This window comes from Chenopodium quinoa, unplaced genomic scaffold (assembly GCF_001683475.1).
Source record: "Chenopodium quinoa cultivar QQ74 unplaced genomic scaffold, ASM168347v1, whole genome shotgun sequence".
In the NCBI taxonomy this organism is placed as follows: Eukaryota; Viridiplantae; Streptophyta; class Magnoliopsida; order Caryophyllales; family Amaranthaceae; genus Chenopodium; species Chenopodium quinoa.
The window spans coordinates 3284297-3304384 of record NW_018742577.1 but is presented as its reverse complement, the minus strand read 5'-3'; the positions used below and the strand labels follow the sequence as shown (position 1 = coordinate 3304384).

Below are 20088 nucleotides of genomic sequence, written 5' to 3'. Positions count from 1 at the left end.
GAGGGAGAAGAGGGAGTGAGGGTTTTGGGAGTGAGGGAGTGAGAATTGTTTTATTTTATTTAAGGGTAAATTTGTAAAATAAATTTTATTTGCGGGCGTTAGTCGGAAATTCGAGGGCGATATTTAACAACCCCTTAATAAACAATTGAACGCATTAAAAAGGCAACGAGTCCCTCTCTAGGGTTGGTAGTCCTTGGCGCTAGGGTTTGTGGTTTGTGCTCGTTCGTTTATGATTCTTGTGAGTTCCTTGTCGATATTTCTGCAATATTTCTTGTTTTGTGACTGATTTGCTGTGATGGAGTCGGATTTGCTGAAGGACTGGGAGAAATTCCGGTTGACAGAAGATGAAATCTCGATTGTGGGTAAAGATGAGGGTTGCGAAATTGAAAACACATCTGAGGAGCAACTTCGCCTTACATTAGTTGGGAAGTTATGGACGGTGAGACCGTTCAATGTTGAAGCCATCTAATGTGTGGAGATTGGAGGATAATATTGCAATTCGCACTATTGACACGAACCTGTTTGTGTTCCAGTTTTTCTCGGAGGCTAATAAAGAACGCATCTTGGGGGGATGCCCTTGGTTCTTCGATGGCAAATTGCTGTTATTGAAGTCGCCATCGGATATTGTATTCACAAAGTCGCCAATGTGGATTAGACTATATGATGTTCCCTTTAATAAAAGAAATCCTTCGGTGATGTATGAGACTGGGGAGGCTATGGGGGGTTTCATTGAGATGGATGAATCCGACCCATTGGGCTGGAGTGAATTCAAGTGTATTAAGGTTGCTATTGACATCCAAAAACAACTGAGGCGTGGAATTTTCCTTGCTGATGGAAATTCGAAGTCGAGAATGAAGTGGGTGGACATTATATACGAGAGATTGGCTGGTTTTTGCTTCTTTTGCGGTAAGCTCGACCATACTGACAAAGAGTTTATGGCAAAAGAAGCTTCTGAAGTGACTAATGATATAGTGGTTTACCACTATAGTGCGTGGCTGCGTGCCTCCCCAATGAAAAATATTCAAAAACCTTATGCTCAAAGGGAGAGGGAGAGGTTTGGAGTGATAAATTGTGTGCTCTGAAAGGGGGGCAGGGGAGTACTAATGTTAAGCAAGCACCTATCAGACTTGGTCCGATTGGAGCAGCCAGGAAGCTCCAATTTTCTTCGCCGATGTCCAATGAGACACACCCAAAGGAGCGTGTGGCAAAATTGATGCTTGAGACTGATCCCTCTAACAAAAAGCAAGTACTTAGAATACAGGAAATTGGCTCGGGTGAGAAGGTGGACGTGACAAATGATGACATGGGAGCGGTGGAGATGAACATTGGTGAAGGGTTGAAGGGAAGTTCAGGTGGTGGGTGGGAAGTGGATAAGGGGGGTGCGTGTGTTGTTGGAGCTAAGGGGGATCTGGTGAAGCCTATAGTGGAAAATATTATAGTACAGGGTATGGGTAGTGGGGAATGTAGTGTGAGAATTAAAGGGGATATACTGGCAGCGAGGGTGGAATATAGTGAGTCAGTGGGGGTTACTAATGGTGAGGGTGCAAAAAGAAAAGGGATAAGGGACGTAGGTTATGGAAAAGACAAGATCGAATATGTGATGACAGTGAGGTTTTGTCTAGTATGAAAGGGTGGGTTGGTGATGACAAAGGGAATAAGGGGCGAAAAAGAGGTAACACTTCGGATATGGGAAATTATGATGAGGTGCTGGACGTAGGAAATGGTGAGAAGAAAAGGAGAGTTGATGCTTTGTTACTTACTGGAGATAGTCAAAATCGAGTAGAGGGTTTTGGTGGCGACCAAACCCTTGAACAGAAATGAAAATATTAAGCTGGAATGCCCAAGGTCTTGGCAACCCTCGGGCTGAGCGTGCTCTCCGGAATTTATGCTGGAGAGAAAGGCCAAAGGTGGTGTTTTTAACGAAAACAATGCTCGATGCTACAGTGTTGGAGAGAATTAAAAGAAGATGTGGGTTCGAACATGATGTATGCTTAAGTAGTGATGGTCGATCAAGTGGAATGGGGTTTTGGTGGAGAGAGGTGGATGTGTCTACTGTTTCTTTCTCGAAACACTATTATGCGGCTGACATCTTAAATGAGGCAGGGATGGCGTGTTGGAGAGCTATTGGTGTATATGGGTGGTCGGAGGCGGAGAATAAACATAAAACATGGGACATGATGCGAACTCTCAAAAATTCGTGTTCTATACCGTGTATCATGTTTAGGGATTTTAATGAGATTATGAGCATTGAGGAAAAGGAGGGAGGAGTGGTAAGAAGGGAGAGTGTGATGGATGCTTTCCGAGATGTGATTGATGAGTGTGGACTGCATGACTTGGGGTTCAAAGGCAATAAATTCACTTGGCAAAGGGATCGAACGCCGGAAACCACGGTGAGGGAGAGGTTAGACCGCTTTCTTGCTGATAATGAATGGTGCACTATGTTCCCGAAATTTGGTGTAAGACATCTCCATAGAGAAGAATCGGACCATGCCCTAATAATGCTTGATACAATAAATTATTATGAGAGGGGAAGGAAAGGAAAACTATTTCGATTTGAATCATGGTGGTTGTCGAATGAAGAGTGTGCTGCGATAGTTGCAAAGGCATGGAGTATGGCTGCGGGGCGGAGGCTCATACTCGTATTGCTGGTTATGCCGCTGGTTTAAAGAAATGGGCAGCCAAGACGTTTAGGGATATTCGAAAGAAAATCAAGAAGTTGGAGGATGCACTTCAGAGTGCGCAATGTGCTCCGGTGGATGCCGCAATGCTAAGCAAGTGTAATGAATTATCGAGTGAGCTGGGAGAGATGCGTCGAATGGAAGAGTTGTATTGGTATGTGAGGTCCCGAGCAAATGAGATGAGGGACGGAGATGAAAATACGGCATATTTTCACTGTAAGGCGAGTGCGAGAAAAAAGAAAAGCACAATTCATGGTTTACTTGATAGTAGCGGCAATTGGTGTACGGATGAACAGGAAATTAGAGCAATGGTGGGAGAATATTTTGCGAACCTGTTTTCTACGAGTAGCCCGGTTGAGATGGAGGTGGCTCTAGATGGCTTGGAGCAGCGTGTGACTGGAAGTATGAATAATGTGATGAATGCGGAGTCGAGTGATGTGGAAATTAAAGACACTTTGTTTCAAATGCACCCCAATAAGGCGCCCGATGTTGACGGTATGCATGCTTTATGTTTTCAGAAATTTTGGCATATCGTTGGTCCCGATATTATTACTCTTGTGAAAAATTGGTGGAATGGGAATGTTAATATAGATGAAATAAATAGAACGTGCATTGTCTTGATTCCGAAATGTAATGACCCAAAAGATATGACGAAGTTTAGGCCGATTAGTTGTTGTAATGTGGTTTATAAAACAATATCTAAGGTCTTGGCCAATAAGATAAAGCCATTTCTAGACGATATTATCTTTGTTAATTAGAGTGCTTTTGTGCCGGGTCGATTGATAACTGATAATGCTCTTTGCGTTCGAAATTTTGCATTCTATGAAAAGAAAGGAGGAAGGAAGGGTTGGGTCGGTGGCACTAAAGTTGGACATGAGTAAGGCGTATGATAAAGTTGAGTGGTGTTTTTTGGAGAAGGTGATGGAAAAATTGGATTTCTGTGATGTGTGGATTAGCAGAGTTATGAATTATATTCGGAGTGTGTCATTCTCTTTTAAGGTGAATGGTGAAATTTCGGGCTCTATAACTTCAACTAGGGGGCTTCGACAAGGTGACCCGATATCCCAGTACTTATTTTTGTTGTGTGCTGATGCTTTCTCTGCTCTTTTATCTAAAGCAGCCCTTGAGAAGAAGATTAGTGGGGCGCGGGTCTGTGTTGGGGCGCCAAGAGTATCCCACCTATTTTTTGCTGATGACAGTATTCTTTTTGCTAAGGCTACTCTGCGGGAGTGTTCGAAAATAGCTGATATAATCAGTAAATATGAACGAGCATCTGGTCAGAAAGTGAATTTGAGTAAGACAGAAGTCGTCTTAGTAAGTGTGTTTCGAGTGCTAGACAGCAAGAAATTATTGACACTCTTGGTGTTAGGGAGGTAGATAGACATGAGAAATACTTAGGCCTTCCGACAATTATTAGTAAATTAAAAAAAAATCTGTTTTTTGCGTGCCTTAAGGAAAAGATATGGAAGAAGGTGAACGGGTGGAAGGAGAGATTGATGTCAAAACCGGGTAAGGAAGTACTTATTAAAGTTGTGGCACAGGCAATTCCGACATATATGATGAGTATTTTCAAAATTCCGGAGGGGCTCATTGATGGAATTCATATTCTTCTTAATCGGTTTTGGTGGGGTTCGAGGGAGAATGCAAAGAAGATGCAATGGCAAAGTTGGGATAAATTGTGTCTTCCTAAGGCTAAGGGTGGAATGGGGTTTAGGGATCTCAAATGCTTCAATCAAGCTCTTTTGGCCAAGCAATGTTGGCGTTTGCACACAAATACGAGCTCATTGATCCATCGTGTTCTTAAAGCAAGGTATTTTAAAAATTCTGATGTGTTGAAAGCTAATAGAGGGTATGACCCGAGCTTTTCATGGAGGAGTATATGGGGAGCGAAATCCTTGCTTAGAGATGGTTTAGCTTGGAGGGTAGGCAATGGCGTGGGTATAGCCGTATGGTCTGATGGATGGTTGTTCAAAGATGGCATGGTTATTACCCCTTCTCGTCCCCTGATGGCTGATGAAAATATGAAAGTTGGTGAACTGTTGACTGAGGACAGAAAAGAGAGGAATGTGACTAAGGTGGAGGAGTTTTTCCAGCCTGAAATTCGTGACATTATTCTGGCAATTCCACTGTCTAACTCTCCGGATGCTGATAAACAATTCTAGTACTTGGCAAAAAATGGTCTCTATTCAGTAAAATCAGGTTATTGGTTAGCAAAATTGGGAGCAAGCGAGGGTGGTGACAGAGCCGAGGAGGATGAGGTCTGGAGGTTTGTTTGGAGGGCTAGAGGTCCACCAAAATTGAAGTTGTTTTTGTGGAGTGCTGTTAAAGGAAATATGGCAATCAAAGAGAGATTGATGCAACGTCCCTGATGCTACATGCCCGATATGTGGGGAGACCGAATCAATAACTCATGCTTAGATTGATTATGTTGTAGCTGCTGAAATTTGGAGGCATAGCGAATTTCTTGAACATTTAACTAATGCTTCCTCGCTCAAGCTTTGCTGATTTATGGAGGTGGCTATGTAGGAAAGTAAATGCGGAGGTGGCTTGCTCAATGGCTGTCTAATGTGGGCTGCGTAGAGGGGTAAAAACCTGATAGTGTTCCAGAATGGGCCTGATGGTGTCTCTCTTGCTGCGGGTTTTTTGAGGCTAGTTGAGGATTACAATCAATATGCTGCAAAGGTGTTGGTGCAGGCTATTGTACGTGCAATCCCAGGGGCTGCTACTAGCTGGTCTAGGCCTGCTATGGGTGTTATAAAAATAAACAGTGATGCACATGTGAAGGCAGGTTCGAAGTGTGGACCAGGGGTTGTACTTCGTAACGCAAATGGGTGTGTTGTAGCTGCTGCAGTGAAGAGAACTCCCTATACATCTCCTGAGATTGCTGAAGCTATGGCTACAGGTGGCTTGGCGACTTAGTTATAGGAATGTGGTGGTTAAGAGTGACTCGTTGAATGTGATCCAAGCTGTGCAAATGGATACGCAAGGGTTGGCTCCCATATTTCTTGTTTTTAATGATATTAGAATAGGTAGCTTGCTATTTGATGCTTGTAGTTTTAAACATGTGAAGCGTTCTTGTACTACGGTTGCTCACCTAGTAGCTAGGTGGGACACCGAGAACTGTTCGGAACTTGTACGATTGGGCTCGTTCCCCCAAAGTCTCACAACTTTGACAGAGTTATACCTCCTTTAATTAAAATAAAAGCATCGCTACCCTTCAAAATAAAAAAAAAACAATTAAACGCATTAATAGCCCACTTTGTAAGCTCATTTGGTGAACAACACATAATTAAGGTGACCATACTTTACTACTATTCATTTTGGAATCAAGATTCAATTAGCCATTTTAAAAATACGGTGCATGGTCAAAATATTACCAATCAACTTCTATACACCACTAGAAAATTATTTAATTCATTAAAGTATAATCAGAGCTTTGATACCACCATGGCTATGGAAATTGAAGTGCATGTAAAGCAAACAAAGCACCTCAGTGATAAATCAATGTGAACAATAAAGAAATCACAAACAAGGTATTGCACGAGGAGAGAAAATCTGCGAGAAGCGAATCAAGCGATTATATTGAGACTGTGAATTAGTGAAATAGAAATCACGGAATACTAGGATGATTGATAGAAACATTTGCAGGAATACAACTATACAAGTCATGAAATCAAGGGAAACTCTTCTTTGCAGCTCACCTAAGAGTGAGCGCATTTCGGATTTTCCCAGATCTCCAAAGCCTGTGATCATAAGGTCCTGCAACTTTAGTTCCTGAAAACAGTCCAAACCAGCGGTACGACCAATGATTTCAGGACTCATTGGACTTCTATAAACATCCTGTCAAACAGTATCTGGAATTTCGGATCACAATATTGGTTAGATCAATAATCAGAATACTATAAACAACGCAGTTGTTTTGACAGCTATAATCTTCATCCCCTATTATTCTTTCCAAAAAAACTTCTGCTACCTCCAACCTATTTCCTCAAGGGTGCCAATCAGTTGAATGAACGGATATCTGGCAAGATCCCTTCTTCCCATCACTACATCTAATTGATCAACGGCTTCAATTCATTAGAATGGTGAAGGTAACAACCAGTGTCAGCAGCTTAGCCATTAATTTTCATTCAACTGCAACATTCCTTTACAGTATCAAATAATCCATGTCTTCACAGCAGCTGAGTTTCTCTAATAGAGTATCATAGTCATAAGTTACTCAGGTTTGTGAAAGCTGTCTTTCATCTTTAGAAACAGTTTCAAAACATCCACTTTTCCAGCAATGCATAGAACAATGACAGCCATACAAGTAACAATGGCAGCTCCACGTGCCACATCATCCATTCTTGTAAGAATTCTAAGCACCTCATCATTTTTCTCAGTCATTCTAAGAAATTCAATACAGGTAGTGAACGTGCATATATCAGGACTTAATCCCAGACTTTCCATGTATTTCACTAATCTCATAATACTATATTCCTTAATAGTTTCAGTATCCTGTTGCTTCTAAATAATCCCTACTGCAACCACATGCACAGAATACGACTTTAAACTAAAATATAATCATTCTTATGTACATAACCAAAGGCTCACTACAATCACCAATCTAAACAAACCCAGCCGTTATCAGACGTTCAATACTCTGACTGGGGTATAAAATCCTTACCCAACACTAATTTTCACCCAAACACTCCTATCATCTTGAACTACATATCCACAAAGAAAGTTTCTTTATAAAAAAAAAAAAAAAAAAAAAAGGGAAAGAGAATTATGTGTAGTTACAAATGGGTTTGAGATCGGAATTTTCAATGGCATGAAGGCAGCTTGGAAAGGAAGCACATACATTTGTAATGACAAATGACTCATTTAGAAGTCTTCTAGTTCCTATATCAAGTCTCATGAGAAATCATTGCTCTCTTATCACCACACATGACCTAGTCCCGTTTCACTCAGAAGCACTGATAATTAGTCAAATAGTAAAATTCCTGTTAATCATATGTCTTAGCATCAAGTCAAACAAAAACCGTTTACTCTCACTCTCCTATTTGCCTTCAACATCTAAGGCATGTAGTTACAAGCTTCATTGGTGTGGACTCTATAGGGAATCTCTGCAAAGGGTCTGTATTTAACTGTAATCGTGTAACGCTTTCTAATAAATTACAAACAATAACCATGTATCCCACCCTCCTGATTAAGCCCCACAGACCTACCATACACTAAAGGATAGCATACCGCATACCTTCATTGATGTTGTAGCTTCAACATAACAATGAATTTGTTCTATGCAACAAAGTTTCCAAAACAAAAACATATCAACTGATATAATAAAAGTACCCAAGAACCAACAAATTATAGTGCGAAAAATGTGCATATGCAGTTGTGGGCATTTCTGCATATTTAACAGCTCTTACTTGAGATATTTGAAGCCTTGTGTAATGAACCAACCTAGGCCTCCCATTGTGTACACCTACTGCAGGAGGGGACAGCAGCAGAGGGGAAACAACAACAAACCACAACAGTAGTAGCTAGCAACGACACTAAAGCAGCAGGGCACTTTTGCCTGGCACTGGCTCTATTTTGGCAGCTTATGGATGAAGACAAAAGTAGTTAGTGTTAGCAATTAAGGCTTAGTCACATGTGTAGTATTGTAGCAAGTTAAATAGCAAGAAGTAAAGAGAGAAACATTCATTCAGAAAGTTGTAATAGCTTAGTTGGAGAGTGATGGCCTAAAGCCATTAGTTAGCCTAGTTTGTAACCTTGAAAGCCCTTTGGCTATATCAATCAAGTGTCTTCTTCCTATCTTCTCTCTATTTTCTTATCTGAATTTCCCACTCAAGGTCGCAGTCCGTTGCACCTTGATAGCTGGTTTAACAAGATGAAGCATATTACATTGTACTCCAGCCTGCGCCAAAGAGATCGAAGCCAGCAACTTAAATATGATCGTACAAAGCAAAACATAAGATAGAAGTATAGAACTAAACAAATTGCTGATAAAATATGTTTTAAATACCCATAATTCCATACATATGATAATATGAGTATTGTTTCTCTAAAACTACAGCATAGCACGATTGAGGTCAGAGGTAGCCGTGTACAGTGTACCACCAGTAGAAATAACATCAATTGCACCTAGCATTAATTTGAAAACTGCAGGCTCGGCCAGCTGTACACAAGTGGCAGCAACAAGTCCATGATCTTTTGGCCTAAGAGAATGTAATGCCTAAATTCTATAGCAAAAGGTCTGGTTTTTGCTAGTTGATGAGCTTACTTGGCGCAGGCCATAGGGTTATGCTACAGAAAATCAATCCTAGCTGATTATATTTTTTAAAAATGACACAGCTCCACCAAGACCACCCTCTTCCTCAACCGCCGGGAAGGCGGGAACTGCCTCCCTGAAAAACCATCATAACCCCAAAAGTCTCCTAGCACCACCATTAACTCTACATTTAAGGGGGAAATTCAGCAAAACCTGTCATCACAAATTTGATCCACCAAAAATGAAAAATCTGTAAAAACCTGTCATCACAAGAAATAAACTCCACCACGACCTATTTTAATAATACTACCAACACCAAATTAACACAATATCATCCCATATGCCACACAAACCATCACCAACATCACATATACACAGTATATATAGTATTACAATTTATAATAACACAGTAGAGCATTCATATGAAGTTAATTAATGCATATAACCTTGAGATTAAGATATTTACAAAAAGTCGTCAAGGATGCCAACTATGTAGGTTTTTCACAAATACTTGTCTCCAAAAAAGATCGCCCATTGCTCTCGAACCTCATTGATTTCCTCATCAGTGTAGGGCTCATCTCGTCTCTGATACTCCTTTGATTCCATGAATTAGACCACATAAGTTAGAATAAAGCTTAATTTAACGCAACTTAAAGGCAAATAATTCTTAAATAAACCATACCTTATCCATATTTTGACAATCACCGTATAATGTGACTATCTCATGCATAAATTTCATGACATAACAGCCACTCTCAGTATCACCAGTTTGTTGAGCACACTATATTAGAAACATATTCAGAAATTGTCAAGATACACACATGATACATCTAGTTATTAGGGATTAATAATGGCATATTAACTAACATCATATACCTTAATAGAAGACCATTTCAGCTTAGGTTTGCGCCCCTTTCTACCCTGACCCTTGTAGACTTTGTAAGCCCTGCACATGCATACACAAAAAAGGGAAGATTATTTATGCATTTTACATCACACAAAAAACTTTCTAAGTCAAAATTTATCACAAATTTTCTTCTTACATATCTAAACAGCCTTTTATGGCCAAAGATCTCCCCTTTTTAGCCTTGGAGGAATTGAACTTGAAGACTTTGCCACATGTAAGGTTGATCACAATGAGCATCCAGTGCTCCCTGCATGAATTCCAAGACATGTTGACTGTAAAGTTACAATAATAAATGAAAAATTCATACTCTACTACAAATACCCAAACATAATTATAGCCTTTATAGGTCATAAGTTTGGAGTTTATACATACTCTTCATAATATGGAGCCAATATGAGTTGGTATCCAGCATCACCTCTATCCCTACTGGATAAGAAAACGTCCCTTATGTAGTCTACAGTGACCTGATGTTGGTGATTCTGGTGACGGACATTAGATGCAGCAATTGTTTGGGGACAAAGAAACCCAATATGTGACAAATCAAAAGAAGAGATGTATTTGTCAATTAGAAACCTGTGTATCAAAATTGTGTCAAATGTATGATAGAAGCACAGCTTTCATTAAATCATTCAGATTTAAAGGATTAAGAGGGTAATTAATCTTACATCATGAAGACCTGAACAATGGAAATGCTCAGCCTTGCCCCTCTGAGTAACAGAGTGATGTCCTCCACTGTGATAAAAGTTTCAGTGTCCTTTTCTAAGTGGAACACTTTTGCATCCAACGGAACCGTTGTGACATCATACCGCTCAGGTTGACTTGCCATGACAAGTTGCAAATGCAACAGCTTACTTTTCTCACCAATGGAAGCAACCATGTCTTCCCCAACTTGTTGCAATTGAAGATCGCTGCTATCAAGTTTTTCATTGCTGCTTCCTTCACACCTTTTTTCTGGTGTGGCCTCCTAACATCATTTTTCAATCGTCAATAGAGTCATATTAAAAATTCAAGTAGGGCCCATATAGGTGCAATTTGGACGAAATAGGTTAAAACAACGAACGTTGCCAATTTAGGTAATATTAGGTCACAAAACCCTAACTAAAAAATGGGTTATATTTTGGGATAATTAGGTTCTAGTTTCATTTTGAATGAGTCAAGGCCTATAGCCTGCTTAGAACAAATTAGGACAACTTTAGGTGAAATTTAAGCAAAATTATGCACTCTTTGGTTTGATCTATATTGGGTCAATTAGGATCAAGTTGTCCAATCTGAGTCAATGTACATCTATTTATAAGAAGTGGGACCTGTTTTGGAGAATAATACCAAAAGACCTCAAACTAAGCTAAGTAGGATAACTTAGAATAAGTTTGAGTCCAATATCACTTATATCAGTTCTCACCTCGTCTTCAAACAACACCAAGGCTGCGGGCCATTGCACGAAATTGTCTCGAGCTTCACCAATCTTAGTGACACCTTCTTCCGTAGGTACCGGGAGGTCAACATCGACAAAATCACTGTAAGGATCATTGATACATACCTTCATGTGGCCAGGCTTGATCGATTGATTGTACATTGGCCCATCACCATAGGGATATGCCGTACCACCTGCTACAACAACTTTGTTCCCAGAGTAGGCATCCCACACAGCAAGACGACATGTTTTCAAAGCCTATACATCAAGAGTTCAATAGCTTAATGCAAGATACTATATTGAGCTATTTGAGTATAAATGGAATTTTTTTTTTCTATTGTCGTCCGGCTAAGTATGTACCTTCAACATAGGTGGTGGTAGATTGGAACTGGTGACTTGGGGCAATTGCGGCCTCATGGAGGCCAGTGCCTGCTTGACCTGCATTTCGACTTGATCTTTCAGCTTCTGTTCAAATTCCTCTACCAAGGTAGCTTTGATTGCCTCCTTCATTTCCTCCAATGATTGCTGACTTTGGTTCAATTCAGAGACCTTTTGATCTGGCTTGCCAAAGGCCTTGCAATAGCCAACATTAAGTCCCCCTACTCCATAGACACGGCCAGAATGATCTTTTTTCCCAAGAGCCATGCACAGGGCATCCACATTCCTCTGTGGAATAAAAGTCCCTTGGGCCTGCTTTTGCGTATAATCCTCCTATTGGCAATTAGGACACATTAATATACATAAGATATTGTCAATTTACAGCAACAAATTTCTCATTCAACAATACCTACATATTTTTTGGCAACTTTCCGTGTTTCATCGTTTGTGATAACCCAAGTTCCTCCTTCACCAGGCACTTGTCTTGCCAAAATCCATTCCAAGCCTCGCTTAGCTATTCTACAAGATGGTGCTCCATCGGTGTCAGTAGGGTACCTTCCGTCCTTGATCCACTGTGCTTTGCTCCTCTTGTAACTCTTTGACCCTAAGTGATGATAGTACTTGTTCTGTATTGCGTTCTTCCTTGCCTTGTCACTAATAGCCTATTAGATTAGAAATAAATAAGCATTATTCATATTTTGATTACATATAGTATGTCAATATTAAGTAACATCTTCTTTATTAAATCCCTTGATATTACAATAACCTTTGCCTCATCAGTGGTACGATCTCCTTCAAATTTTTTCCAGTCCGCTTTCGTGATGAATCCCTTGTAAATTTCCCAGGGCATTAAGTGTGCACTCTTTTCCGGAGGCTTCCTTGTCTTAGTGATCCAACGACTCACTAACTTTGCCTTAAAACCTCTGAATCGGTTGGCCACTCCAGAATGAAACAACTTTTCCTTTTCCTTTTTCGGACCATCTTCAATGTGGAACAAAGCCTGTATAATCAGAAAACTAACCGATGTTAATAACCGACATTAATGTCGACTACATTACATAAACTAGGTTATATCCCATTCTCACCTTTGTCTTATCCCAAAATTTTTGCTTGTCGGCTTCAGGTACTAATCGATACCGCTTGACATTAATGTTAATTTTTTTAGCACAGCAGCCAAGATGTCTCCCATACACGTGCTCCCAATCACCTGTTGGCTGACCAAGATCATCATACTCAAGAAACATAGGCTCTTTGACTTGAACCTCTTTCGATGGACCCCTACTTCGTTTGTTGTCTCGTTCATTTAAATGATCCCCTACCCCATCCATCATCTCATCCATGTGATCTTCCTCGTCATCATTGTCTTCATCCCCTACATCACTCTCACAGCTCTCACGTTCACTCTCATCAGATTCATCACTCTCCTCCAGCTGAATATCATGTACACTAGAAGTTTCCCTAGAAGCTAGTCTTTCACCATGCCAAAGCCACACATGGTACGCTTGCCTAAACCCACGACGAATCAAATGTTCTTCTATGATTTTAATATCACTAAATTTCTTTACAGTGAAGCAGTCACGACAAGGGCAGTAAATTTCATCATCTCCACTACTCTTTTGGTGCTCTTTAGCACATCTACAGAACTCCTTAACCCCGTCCAAGAATTCACGTGTGTTGCGTTTACCATACATCCAAGAACGATCCATTTCTGAGAGCAAAATAGAGACACACAAATAAGTTCAGCATTCAGGCATATGTGGAGCCAGGTGACTTGTTTTACCAAATCTACAAATTTCAATTCTGGAATGCAAGCTTCCAAAAGCTTTTTATTTCTCTGACCTAAACCATCTTTGTACATCTAACTGCACTAGTAATTGTATCCATACTTTTCGTCATCATTTCCCCATAACTCTCTCAGAATAAGATCTACTATGGCCCGGGAGATCTACTATGAAAGCAATTCATTTGATAAGACAAATGATGGAGTTTTATAGGGTAAAGAAAAAGGATCTCCATATGGTTTTTATTGATTTAGAAAAGGCATATGACAAGGTGCCAAGAGAGGTTCTTTAGTGGGCAATGTTGAAGAAGGGTATTCCACGAAGGTACGTGGACATGTATAAATATATGTGTTGGGATGTGTCAACAAATGTCAAGGCGTGTGGAGGGTTGACAAAAGATTTTCCTATTATAGTTGAATTGCATCAAGGGTCTGCATTAAGCCCTTTTCTCTTTGCAACGGTTCTAGATGAAGTAATCAACCAATTCAAGATTAGGTTCCATGGTGTATATAGTTTGCGGATGATATCGTTTTGGTGGATGAAACTAAAGATGAGGTTAATACCAAATTGGAGCAATGGAGGCAAAGATTAAAATCTAGAGGGTTTAAGCTTAGTCGGAGTAAGACTGAATATTAGGTATGCCGCTTTGGTACACGGAGGGGGGCAATTGATGATGTAGTGAGCTTAAACGGAAAGGATTTGACCATAAGTGAATATTTTAAATATCTTGGGTCGATCATCCACAAAAATGATGACATTGATCAAGACGTGTCCCACAAGATTAAGTGTGGGTGGCTTAAATGGAGAGCGACCACGATAATGTTATGTGATCGAAGCATTCCTTTACAGTTCAAGGGGAAATTCTATAGGACTAGCATAAGACCAGTGTTGCTCTATGTACAGAATGTTGGGCTTCTAAGAAATAGCACATTAAAAGGAGGGAAGTTACGGAAATGCGCATGTTAAGATAGATGTACGGGAACACTCTAAGAAATAGAATCAGAAATGAGGTTATTTGCATGAAAGTGGGTGTCGCAGGCATTGCAGACAAACTAAGGGAAAATCATCAATGTTGGTTCGGGCATGTAAGACGAAGAACCAAGGGTGCACCGGTACGAAGAGTAGAAGAGTGGGACCATGGAGAGATTAAACGAGGGAGAGGGAGACCGAAAATGACTTGGCTGGAAGGAGTTAGGAAGATATGAAGCATTTGGTTTTGCATGAAAATGAGGTATTTGATCGCAAGGAATGGAGGAGGAAGATTATTGTGGATGACTAGACGGAATAATCACTTTCGGTTCATGTAGTCGACCCCACTTATGGGATTAAGGCTTTGATCGATTGCTTGATTTCTAAGAATAAGATATAGGTAATTGCTTGTTTACAAATAGAATTAACAGCATGTGATATTCCTTGGCATACATTCACATCCTAGAAGGAATAAGTTCAATAATGATACCAAAACAGAATCTATTAAGTCTTAAAAAGGTACTTTAGGTTATGATGATGATGCATTTGATAAAGGTTATGTACTTCAAAACATGTACCAATATCCCAATCATCAACCAGCTATATATTCATGTTTTTAACTCTTCACTAGTCATATTTGTCATTCAATAATCATAAGGACATTGCATACAAAGAATTGTTAATTGCAAAGGTTAAAAAAAAAATTTGCAAATGCATTAATACACTAAAGGAAGTTAGGAACTAATTAAAAAGGGATATGGAGGAAGAAAGAATGGTAAGAGAGAAAATCTCAATGTCAAAAACACAAAAACCTAAAAACCAATGCTCTCCAAAGTGATATCGGTGTAATATAAGATTCCCATGAAACTACAATAAATTAACTTATAGTATAATGCCATAACGTAAGTAAATAGATAAAGTTTGCCACATTGGCATTATACTTCTAATGCGATATTACATATTAGAGGGTACTAAATTATGGAGTACATATTATAATTGCATTCAAAACATCAAATTAGAGATTAAGAAATCAAACATCTTTATAGCAAGCACATAAGTCATGTAATTAAATAAAACATAAAAATCGCATGATTAAACACATACATTGAGATGATATTAAACATGATTGAATCTATGCTACTTGAACTCGAGTACCCATATCTGAAACAAGTACGTGTCCAAGCATACGACTCGGCTATTTTGTGCAAAAAAATCCATGATTTTGAACCGAAAGTGAAGTGTCCAAGTGTCATACCCATGTCCGAGTGTCAACACGAGTACGTGAGGTGAAATGAAGAGTCTGAGTAACATTGATTGAAATCATATGACAAAAGCTAACCATTAATTATTCCTAAATACCACAAACAAACAAACACTGAACTGAGAATGTCAATACACTTTGTGTGCACCATTAAAAATATACTCTAATTATTTCAAAGGTTACAAAGTTATAGTAGTTATTATACAAAATTTCAATAACAATATCTGCTAGGACTAAAACAATATACAGCCCAAAATGTCCACACAAAAAATTTATTCAAAATCTAACTTACTAATTAATGCTCTAAAGAATGAAATTTAGAAGAAGAAAAACAAAACCTACCCACAAAATAGGGTGTAATTTGCAGGATCAAAAAGGTTGTGGGAAGTGGTGGGTAGTAGTGCAGTATGGTGGTTTTAGGTGGAACACATAGCTGGAATAGAAGCAAAATAAAGAGGAGAGAACGGTGGTGATAGGAAGCGCCATTAAAATCTAGTTTCCAGTCGCAAGTATCTGGCAATTTCAGTGCAATCACAGGAGCCTGGAGGTGAAGACTTTTAGGTTTTGGGATTGAGGGAACTTATTGCGAAATTTTTCCATTGATCTAGCCTGCCAAGTAGAGGGTTTTTTTCAAAGCACCAGAATTTCTTGCTGCGGGGAGCCTATCAGCCAATGCAAATTACATCAGGTTAAGACTACGGGGGCGTTTGGTTCATAAATATCATCACAAACACTAAATATACAACAGAAATGGCCACAGAAGTTCCTGTTGAAATCAGCACCAAAGGAACTGTTGGTTCCCTCACAATGCAGCAGATAAATACTACTGTCAATCACATCAAGTAAGCTGCAGCATTGAAAGTGATCGATTGCTACTCCAAATTAGTGGTTTAATTCTCAAAAGAAGAAGAAACAAGGAGGAGGTAACAAGTTCTTATCAAACATGTGTTTAATGGTTGATGCTTCGAATAGCAAAAGGTTAAACTCCGCTGTTGGATTTAACTATAAAAACCTGTGGACTGACTGATCACTGATGGACAGTCCATGAATTTCTACTACATGAAGCTATGAAAATAATTCATGAACTTGGAAGAATCAAAGGCCATCAAGACTAAGCAGTCTATCGTTTGTTCATCTATCACAAAAACAACTAGTGCATGGAAAATGTAATGTATTTTCTTCTACCTATATTACCTTTATGTCCTTTTTTTGTTGTCGGACGGTTCCTTATGGCAATTCATGTTAGCCGACCCCAAATCGTTTTGTGACTAAAGCTTTGTTGTTGTATATTATACTTCCTCCATTTCGTTTTATGCATCAGTTCCTAAATAAGGAAGTTTCAAGTTTCAAATTAGATGCATAATTTTCCTTTTAGTTGATAAATTCTCCCTATCTCTCTCATATCACATGGGTCCTCTTTTTTCTCTTTCTATTTATCTCATCTTCCAAAACTACCTAGACGTCCATGTTTTTAAAAATGATGTATCTAAAACGAAACGAAGGAAGTAAATTTGATCAAAAGCACCACTAATTGAAATCCTCTTCAAACCCTAATTCAGTATTTCACCACAGCCATTAACACACATATCAATACATAGCAAAACATTACACAAAGCGATTTTTAGTTAAAAGTACCCATGTCGAACCCTGACACTTAGACATGGGTATGGACACCTTCAACATCTCAATTTTGATTAAAAGCATTGACATTTTTCCACAAAATAGCCGAGACTAACACTGGGACACATACCCATTGAAAATGATTTCTCAAGTCCGAGTTCATAGTATGCTCGAAAAATCACCAACTTATACCCTTTTAAGTTTCAATTACTACTACAATCCCTAGAAATGGACATAATTGCAAAATGTCCCCAATACATTACTCATAGAAAAGCAACAACCCAACAACAAACAATTCATTAAGAATTTCAATTTAATAGGACCCTAGGTCATCAAAGTAGTAGGGAATCTAAATCTTTCAGTATCAAATTAAGCATATAAAATCAAAAAAATAAGAAATTCAAACCCAAATTTCACAATTAATATCAATTAACAAATCATAAAATTAGCAAGAAAATAAAAATAGGAAGCAATTACCCAGAAAAAATAGTCAGCTACCAAAAAATCACGAGAAGATTTGGCGCCATAAATTGCAGTACTTTGAGAGCATTAAACCTGAGCCCCAACACCAATAATGGGTCCCACCTCGGCGGTGCTAATTGAGTTTAAAGTTGGGCTCACTTGGGTTATTGGATTTGCCCAGAAAATTAATCAACGAATTCAACTGACAAAAAATGGATCAGAGTTTGATCTGAAGCTCTTGGATTTGTTGATTGTAATTGACATGTAATTGAAGAAACTGAGGAGAGAGAAAGAGTGAAGTCTCCCGCCCTAAACTTTGGGCTATTCGATCTTGTGTATTGTGTACATTAGGCTCGAGTCGCTCGACCTTAACTACACTTCAACTCTTACCGGTTTTTTTTTTTCAGATCTGTAAGACTTAAGATAGTACTCGGTATGTTGTATGTAAATTTCTTACCAAGTGAGTCAACTAGTCAAGTCTTGATGTACTATTGAGCGGATGTATAAAGGAGATCTACGATTGTCGAGTAAATCTTTTATTGTGGAACATCTCCCGCTTATATCATTGGAAAATACAGTCTTGTTGGAGAGACAATCTAACGATCCATTGTAGCTGTGATGGTGTTTTCCTTCTGATTCATCTGATTGTATTCGAAAAATTGATAACTTTTGCGATCTCGCATAATTTCCCACCAACAAAATCTATTATCATGGATTTAATCCTAAGAATATTCTCCTCCAAAAAGAGGATATAAACCTTGCCTTTCGAAGGAAGTCGAAAAACACTGGTCTTTCGAAAGAGATCGGAAATTCGAGGGAGAAAAGTTCCTCACAAAAGGAGGAAGCATTATTTTAAACCTAGAAAAAACTTAAACAAGGATTGGGGCAATCCACCGATTAAAATCGATGAAAGCCCCTTCGAAATCAACATTGGAGGCTAGGGTTTAGGGGAGAGGAAGGAAGAAAGAGGAGAAAGGTAAGTGAGCTTCTTATCGTAAGTATAGGCCCATACCTGGTATAGTCCATACAAATTCCTTTTTTGTTTTTGTTTTTACTGTTATCATTGATAAATATACTGTTATCGTTGATTTTATATCGTTATTTTTTATTTTATACTGTTATTATTCCAGCGAGAATTTTGATGGAGAAATAGAGAAAAAAGAAAGAGCGTATTTTTATTATATTGTTATTTTCGATTTTATACTGTTTTCGCCCCTTGATAGTTGGTATGATCCACACTTGGTAGCGATCCATCATGCCTCTACTTCTAAAATAGACAATATATATGTTGTACAAGGGTAAATACTCTGTATAACCCTAGAGAAGGATGATGGTTTAAAAAAAAAAAAAAAAAAACCCTAGATAAACAAAAGATAATATTGATCCATCTTTCACAAATGAACTATAAAAATGAGACAATATTTAAAGGACGAATGAAGTATCAATAACATAATACTAAAAGTGAATCTGACATGACACTTGTCATGTTCTGATTAAAAAAATTCCCGCCACTTTCACTTTCCTTTTTTTTTATTTTTCAAATCTTCATGCATATTAAACAACATATACTACGTATATAAGGTAGTATTATAATAATAAACAACATATCTCGTGTCATGCACGCTTTTACTAAATTTTATAATTAATGAATTACATTGCAACAATTATGTACCAAAAAAAATATTACGAAGTATATTTTTTAAAAGAAACAAAATATCTAGAATTTTAATTTATACCCATGCCAAAGAGGTCAATATTATTGATGCAAAAGACTTAATAAATAAAATAAAATGAAAGAAATTTATGGACTATGAGGTTTTATATTAACCCTTATAAAAAATGAAAATTTTAGATTACCACCCATACGACGCACATACATGGATATGTCCTTCGTCCCTAATTTGTTAATATACTTTGTTCGACACAAATCACACAATGTATTATGCAAATTTATTCAATTTTATTTTACTTTGTGATAATTAATAAACGATATGATTGATACGTTTACTATGTATATATTTTCTTATATTAGTTTATTTAATAATAATAATAATAGCCTAAAAAGCATAATTAATGTGTTAGAACTTAGAAGGGGTGGAAGAGGGTGGAATGATGACATTTTGATCCCTCTTAATTATAAATAATACTTTGATAATAATAAAAATATGGGTTTACCCCCGAATAATGTGAGTATCTACTAATTGAGATATTATAGCTTAGCTATTGGCATATGCTCATAATGAATCACTCAATTGTTTTAATTAAGTAAGATTATGGGTCCCTTCAACAAAAAAAAAAGAAAATAAATCTGCCGGAGATTTATGGGTATATGTTAGATTATCATTCTTTGATTTTATGGGTACAT

At 38.2% G+C, this 20088-nt stretch overlaps 2 protein-coding genes across 7 annotated transcripts; one reads left to right on the top strand and one right to left on the bottom strand.

Moving 5' to 3' along the window:
• Window positions 1-1817: 1817 nt before the first annotated feature.
• On the top strand, window positions 1818-3436 carry LOC110720784. The gene is made up of 2 exons (XM_021899821.1): window positions 1818-2401; window positions 2581-3436. Exons 1-2 carry the CDS (start codon window positions 1818-1820, stop codon window positions 3434-3436), a joined length of 1440 nt encoding a protein of 479 aa, XP_021755513.1.
• A 4764-nt stretch (window positions 3437-8200) lies between these two features.
• On the bottom strand, window positions 8201-18121 carry LOC110721000. Of its 6 annotated transcripts, none has more exons than XR_002511381.1 (13): window positions 17739-18121; window positions 12716-13338; window positions 12397-12630; window positions 12044-12292; window positions 11613-11963; window positions 11241-11510; window positions 10507-10805; window positions 10214-10414; window positions 9978-10088; window positions 9811-9880; window positions 9617-9715; window positions 9381-9528; window positions 8201-8580 (listed from the first exon to the last, which is right to left on the bottom strand). XR_002511381.1 is itself a non-coding variant. In XM_021900125.1 (13 exons), the coding sequence occupies exons 2-12, from the start codon at window positions 13334-13336 to the stop codon at window positions 9436-9438; spliced, it is 2598 nt and encodes an 865-aa protein (XP_021755817.1). In that variant the 5' UTR covers window positions 13337-13338; window positions 17739-18121; the 3' UTR covers window positions 8201-8580; window positions 9401-9435. The 6 variants fall into 6 exon arrangements, 4 of the variants coding, with proteins under 4 accessions (XP_021755817.1, XP_021755818.1, XP_021755816.1 ...); XM_021900125.1 differs by having other exon boundaries at window positions 9401-9528; XR_002511382.1 differs by lacking the exon at window positions 8201-8580 and adding an exon at window positions 8667-9147.
• Between the last annotated feature and the right edge of the window lie 1967 nt (window positions 18122-20088).